General features: G+C 40.6%; 1 protein-coding gene across 1 annotated transcript; it reads left to right on the plus strand.

Annotated features, from left to right (window-relative positions):
* The first annotated feature begins 1,221 nt into the window (after nucleotides 1-1,221).
* Nucleotides 1,222-3,878, plus strand: LOC139582890 (signal recognition particle 9 kDa protein-like). The gene is made up of 3 exons (XM_071413317.1): nucleotides 1,222-1,421; nucleotides 1,880-1,948; nucleotides 3,305-3,878. The coding sequence occupies exons 1-3, from the start codon at nucleotides 1,350-1,352 to the stop codon at nucleotides 3,416-3,418; spliced, it is 255 nt and encodes an 84-aa protein (XP_071269418.1). The 5' UTR covers nucleotides 1,222-1,349; the 3' UTR covers nucleotides 3,419-3,878.
* The last annotated feature ends 3,444 nt before the right edge of the window (nucleotides 3,879-7,322 follow it).

Raw genomic sequence — 7,322 nt, forward strand, 5'->3', positions numbered from 1 at the left:
CCTCCTTAAGCACACTCCATAAGTCCAAAAAGCACATTTTTGTTTTCAAGAAATTTTACAATATAGCCCGTCTAGCAGAAATTGCTCAGTTCTGCCTCCAGAACAAGACTCATTCTAATAAACATCAACCTGCTTCTGGTAGAGAGAAGAGTCATCTATCTCAGAGACTGAAAATACTTACTGGCCTAGAGATTCAGTAGCCTATTTGATTTCTCTTTCAAGTTAAATTTCACCTGGTCTGGGGAGCAAGAGTAGTAGTCTATTGAATTAGAAATAGCTATTTACACACTACACATTTACACTATTTAACTATCTAAACCATTTAAAGTGTGTTAAATGAGGCCTCCTGAGTGGCGCAGTGGTCTAAAGCTGTCACTACAGCCTGGGGTTCGATCCCTGTCCTGTACACACCACCCTCTGTAGCGCGATTAAGGGCAGTGCTATTGCCATATCAGGCAGTGATGCAGCGAGTCAAAATGTTCTCAATGGTGCAGTTGGAGGATTTGAGGGCCCATACCAAACCTGTTTGGACCATTTTAAGTCTTTAATGATTTGGACACCGAGGAACTTGAAGTTCTCGACCTGCTCCACTGCTGCCCCGTCGATGTGGATGGGGGTGTGCTCTCCTCCCTGTTTCCTGTAGTCCACGGTTTTACTGACATTGAGAGAGAGGTTGTTGTTCTGACATGATTCCATATGTGTTATTTCATAGTTTTGATGGCTTCACTATTACTATAATAGTAAAAATAAAGAAACCCTTGAATGAGTAGGTGTGTCCAAACTTTTGACTGGTACGGTATATTTAATCAATAATCAAATAGATCTATGGACTGCTTTTGCTAGTCAAATATCTTTGGTTTGTTGTCAAACAGGCCATTATTCAATGAAACGTGAAATTGTTTAGTTGAATTTCTTATACTGTTGCGAATAGTATATTTTTTGTCAAGAAGAATGAAATCTAATTTTATTCATTTCTGTTATGTTCACTTTCTAATGAAAGCGCCCTTCTTGCGCTCTTGAAAAAAACATAACTATTTCTGCCATCTACTGGCTGACGCGTGAAGGCCTCCATGAGTGTATAGCAGCAAAGACTCATCTCTCCTCTCTCCGGAGGAGAATCATGTCTCGTAGCTATGTAGAATATTTTCTAGAATTACGACATACCTTGAACTCCACAGTATTGTGCTCTGTGATTGGTCTTCAGAGCTCTCGTCCAATCGCAGACGTTTATATACATCGGTTCTTTTCTACCTGGTAGTTCGCTGATGTGGTTTTTAAGAAGTTAGAAAACCTAACAGGCCGATTTAAACAGTTTTTCTTTTAGAATTGACTTCTTATGCACAAGGATTATGCCTTATTATCAAACATGGGAAGAGTTCGCCCGTGCGGCAGAAAAACTATATTTGACAGCGCCAATGAAGGTAACCATGAAGTCTAAAACTTTGTTAGCTACAGTAACTAGCAACATTTATTTAGTAATGGTTATGTCACAGCACAAATAAATGTGATAGCCCATAATAACCATCACCGTTGGAGGGCTATGAAGTCTAGAGGAGCAGCCAGGATAGCTAACTACTGTTAGCTAGTTTGTTAGCTTGCCGTTTTCAAGCAATGCAGCCAGTTTACGAGAAGCCAACTGTTAACGTTAAATATGCTGGCAAATGTGAATAGGAAGGAAAAACTATAAATTGCCTAATAGTGAGGTTAGTCAACTGTTGAAATCTGAATACTGTTAAGATAATCAACCATGTTGTAACACATGTAGCTCTGTTAGTTGCATATTATTTTAATTCAATAAATTGGCTAAGGTCTTTCAGTTACCTTTGTTGAAACGAGTTAGCTAACGTTTGTAAAATATTTTCTTCTCCTTTTAATACAGGTCAGGGTGGTTCTCAAATACAGACACTGTGATGGTAACCTTCGCATCAAAGTCACCGACGATGCAGTGGTATGTTCAAGAGAAGACAGTCTGTTCAATGTGCACATCTGTTTGTATCCTACATTACACTAACCACTAATCCCTGTTAAGAATCCGAGAGTGGAAGACTTGCATGTATCTAACATGTAGGCTCAACATTTCCAAACAGTCCCATTACAAGTCAGAATGTTGAAATCACTTTCATTTGGACTGTATATACAAAAGCACCCCTTCAAATTAGTAGCTTCAGCTATTTCAGCCACTCCTGTTGCTGACAGGTGTATAGAATAGGGCACACAGCCATGCAATCTCCAGAGACAAACATTGGCAGTAGAATGGCCTTACTGAAGAGCTCAGTGACTTTCATCGTGGTACTGTCATAGATGCCACCTTTCCAACAAGTCAGTTCTTCATATTTCTGCCCTGCTAGAGCTGCCCCGGTCAACTGTAAGTGCTGTTATTGTGAAGTGGAAACCTCTAGCAGCAACAATGACTTAGCCGCAAAGTGGTAGGTCACACAAGCTCACAGAACGGGACCGCCGAGTGTTGAAGCGCGTAGTGTGTAAAAAAAAGTCTGTCCTCAGTTGCTACACTCACTACCGAGTTCCAAACTGCCTCTGGAAGGAAGTCAACACAAGAACTGTTAATCAGGAGCTTTATGAAATGTGTTTCCATGGCCGAGCAGCCGCACGCACACAAGCCTAAGATCACCATGTGCAATGCCAAGTGTCGGCTGGAGTGGTGTAAAGCTTGCAGCTATTGGACTCTGGACCAGTGGAAACGTGTTCTCTGGAGTATTGAATCACGCTTCACCATCTGGCAGTCCGACGGACAAATCTGGGTTTGGCGGATGCCAGGTGAACGTTACCTGCCCGACTACAGTAGTGCCAACTGTGAAGTTTATTGGAGGAAGAATAATGGTCTGGGGTTGTTTTTAGTTCCAGTGAAGGGAAATCTTAATGCTACAATGACAGACGATTCTGTGCTTCCAACTTTGTGGCAACAGTTTCGGGAAGGCCCTTTCCTGTTTAAGCATGACATGCACAAAGCGAGGTCCATACAGAAATGGTTTGTCGATCAGTGTGGAAGAACTTGACTGGCCTGCACAGAGCTCTGACCTCAACCCTATCAAACACCTTTAGGATGAATTGGAACGCTGACTACGAGCCAGGCCTAATCCTAATCACGATTGGAACCATATTCCTGTTTAACCGCTAGGTTTTATGGGTAATATGACAACACCACTGTGGGGCTCTATTTGGCAAACTAACCAGTTGCTTGTAAGACTTTTGAGACATGTTGTTTTTAAATTTTTGTATATAACAAATATTTGCCTCATGTCTGTTTCCCTCTACCTAATCCACGACTCATTCTGTTCCATTGCAGTGTTTACAATACAAGACGGACCAGGCCCAGGACGTGAAGAAGATCGAGAAACTGCATGGCAAACTGATGAGGCTTATGGTGTCCAAGGAAAGTGGTGCCATGGAAACGGACTGAACCCCTTAGTTGTGTTAACTCTCCTTTGAGTCTGTACTGTGGTTTGTTAATAGCACAAACAATGGAAGAGAACAGAGCTGGAATGACTACATCGGATCGTGAGAGAGAAGGGAGGGGAAATGGGAGGGTTGGTGGAATCAAAAATGAAAATGGCGAGCGTAACCTTCGGTGCTCTGAAGAGGTATTTGCTGGAGTTCTTTTAAAGAGCTTGTATTTATTTTCAGTTTTACGATGGAGAGACGCATGTCTATTTATTTATATGGTTAGATTTATTTTTGTTATGCTTTTTTTATTTCCATTTCCACAAGGAGAAATGTTCATGACCATGTTGAGGTGACCATGAATGAAGCAGGACCTTTTGATTGCTAGTTCAGTGAAAGAACAATGTCTCCACTGCCATTTAGTCAACTTTGCATATTATTGCATTACTCAATAAATGTTTATATTCCTCAACAGCCAACATCTATCAACTGTCTGAAAGATTGATTTTAATGTATGATTTAAATTTCAATGTCTCCCCATATCGCTGCTGATCAAGCTGCCATAACAATGGCCTTCCTGAATGTCTTCAGATTTGTCTTTATTCATCAAGAATGCCAGATTTTTGGACATCTATTTAATCATTGAAAATAATTTGTCCTCAAACCAGGTCACTAGCTACGTAGGTTTCCATCCAATTGGCGACAGATTTTCATGCAAATATTTGTAAATCTGCATAAAAACAATGTCCAATTTCCCACCATCCATCAAATATTTATAAAGCCCTTTTTACAGCAGATGTCAAAGTGCTATACAGAACCCCAGCCTAAAACCCCAAACAGCAAGCAATGCAGATGTAGAAGAAGATAAGACTGTGTGTGGTGAGAGTGCATTCTGAAAGTATTCAGACCCCTAAAATGGATTAAATAGATTTTTCCCCACTCATCAATCTACACAATACCCCATAATGACAAAGCAAAAGTAGTCCAGTTTTTTTTATCACATTACATAAGTATTCAGACCCTTTACTCAGTACTTTGTTGAATCACCTAATGCAGTGATTACAGCCTCGAGTCTTCTTGGGTATGACGCTACAAGCTTGGCACACCTGTATTTGGGGAGTTTCTCCCATTCTCTGCAGATCCTCTCAAGGTCTGTCTGGTTGGAAGGGGAGTTTCGCTGCACAGCTATTTTCAGGTCTACAGAGATGTTCGATTCGGTCCAAGCTCTGGCTGGGCCACTCAAGGACATTCAGAGACTTTTCCCGAAGGGACTCCTGCGTTGTCTTGGCTGTGAGCTTAGTGTCGTTGTCCTGAGCGGGTTTTCATCAAGGATCTCTGTACTTTGCTCCGTTCATCTTTGTCTCAATCCTGACTTGTCTCCCAGTCCCTGCCTCTGAAAAACATCACAATGCTTCCTCCAGATGTGACACCTGGCATTCAGGCCTCCAGAGAATCTTGTTTCTCGTGGTCTGAGAGTCTTTAGGTGCCTTTTGGCAAACTCAAAGTGGTCTGTCGTGCCTTTTACTGAGGAGTGGCTTCTGTCTGGCCACTCTACCATAAAAGCCTGATTGGTGGAGTGCTGCAGAGATGGTTGAGGAACTCTAGAGCTCTGTCAGAGTGACCATCGGGTTGTTGGTGACCTCCCTGACCAATGCGCTTCTCCCCCGTTTGCTCAGTTTGGCCGGGTGGTCAGCTCAAGGAAGAGACTTGGTGGTTCCAAACTTCTTCCATTTAAGAATGATGGAGGCCACTGTTCTTCGGGACCTTTAATGCTGCAGACATTTTTTGGTTCCCTTCCCCAGATCTGTGCCTTGACACAATCCTGTCTCGGAGCTCTACGGACAATTCCTTCGACCTCATGGCTTGGTTTTTACTCTGATATGCACGGTCAACTGTGGGACCTTATGTAGACAGGTGTGTGCCTTTCCAAATCATGTCCAATCAATTGAATTTACCACAGGTGGACTCCAATCAACTTGTATAAACATCTCAAGGATTATCAATGGAAACAGGATTCACCTAAGCTACATTGAGTCTCATAGCAAAAGGTCTGAATACTTATATAAATAAGGTATCTGTTTTTTTATACATTTGCAAAAATGTCTAAACCTGTTTTTGCTTTGTCATTATGGGGGATTGTGTGTAGATTGCTGAGGATTTTTATTTATTTAATACATTTTAGAATAAGGCTGTAACGTAACAAAATGTATAATAGAGTCAAGTGGTCTGAATACTTTCCGAAGGCACTGTAGTGCACAAATACATTGGTTAAGTTCCCATGTACCGATACATTTAAAAAAATAAACACGTTAAATGGTTTTCCGTCGCTTTTTTGGCTGTACTGATGATTTTCTCACAATTTGTTGTTTTGCGTTATATGGCCAACAGCACGCAGATACAATACTATAGCGCCCAGTATAGCCTACATGATGAGATTATGGATCATTTTTATTTGTCAAACGGCAGCCAAGCATCGATGAGTATGTCGATATTCAATATTTTTTTTCCCAATATTTTTTGGGAAAGGTGCATCAAGCTCATCACCTTGCACTTTCACCACCCTGTGAAGTTCACAATTTATTTCATCTGTAGCTTTCCTGATGAGTCGTAGTGGGAGGACCACACATGTCATTGCGTGACTCCCAAGTTTACTTCGATATGATGGTTATTATATCAATATTTGCGCATAAAAGCGTTTCCATCGACAGTTCTCGCATGATTGATTTTACCAACACAAATAGATCCTACCTTGTCTAACATGTTTTTTTGGGGACATTTCAAGATTTAATGTCACATCCACAAGTACAGTGAAATGCCTTTCTTGCAAACTCTAACCCCAACAATGCAGTAATCAATAACAATGTAATATTAAAAATAACAAGGCAGGACAAAAACACAAGCGATATAAAAATAAGAAATAGGAACACGATAAAATAAGCAAACATACTATATACAGGGTCAGTTCCAGTACCATACTTATAATGTGCAGGGGGGTACTGGATCTATAGTGCTGTCAGAGCATTTCCTATTATTCTGTACTTAAATCCAAGACACTCCATTTAGTATGATATGTTACGTTTCGAATAGTATGTATTCATTTGTGGATGTCCACCACCCATTTCGTATGATATTACGAATTACAATTCGTATTATATTGCGAATTTGCAAAATGTATATCTTACGAATTCGAACTAGGTAGCTAATGTTAGTTAGGCTAGGGGTTAGGGGTAAAGTTAGGGTTAAGTTTAGGAGTTAGGCTAAGGGTTAGCTAAAAGGGTTAAGGTAAGGCGAAGGGTTAGCTAACATGCTAAGTAGCTAAAAAGTAAGTAGTTGAAAGTTGCTAATTAGCTAAAATGCTAAAGTCATCCGTAGATGTTTAGGAAGGCTTAGCTAGCATGCAAACATCCTAAGTAGTTGCAAAGTAGCTAAAAAGTAGTAAGTAGTTGAAAAGTTGCTGAAATTTTAAACCTGTCTATGATGAGATTCAAACTCGTAACCTTTGGGTTGATAGACGTTCGCATTATACGCCCTGTATCCATCCCGACCAACCCCCCTTTTTGCATTAAGTAACCATCTGTCTTATGTAACCATACCAAACGTAACATATCATACCAATTTGAGTGTCCCGGATTTACTCTTACTATGTTACGTCTGGTCTGAGACCAGGCTGCAGAGGTATATATGTAAAGGGGTAAGTTGACTAGGCAGGATTTTTGATCAACAGAGTAGCAGCAGTTTATATGATGATTGTATGTGTCTGTAGAGTCGGTATACATTTTTATAACGTTCATAATAGAAATAGCCTATGTAGAACAAACATGCTTCTGACATGGAGAATAAGGAATCACGTCAGCTCTATTCATGGAATTTCTATGATATTTCAACGTTCGAGAATGTTTGACAACTGAACGTGGCCAAAGTTT

This window comes from Salvelinus alpinus, chromosome 8 (genome assembly GCF_045679555.1).
Source record: "Salvelinus alpinus chromosome 8, SLU_Salpinus.1, whole genome shotgun sequence".
Taxonomy (NCBI): Eukaryota; Metazoa; Chordata; class Actinopteri; order Salmoniformes; family Salmonidae; genus Salvelinus; species Salvelinus alpinus.

Coding starts and splice junctions, on each gene's coding strand:
- LOC139582890 (XM_071413317.1), top strand. CDS start 1,350: ATGCCTTATTATCAAACATGGGAAGAGTTCGCCCGTGCGGCAGAAAAA. Junction 1,422..1,879: donor ATTTGACAGCGCCAATGAAG/GTAACCATGAAG, acceptor CTTTTAATACAG/GTCAGGGTGGTTCTCAAATA. Junction 1,949..3,304: donor AAGTCACCGACGATGCAGTG/GTATGTTCAAGA, acceptor GTTCCATTGCAG/TGTTTACAATACAAGACGGA.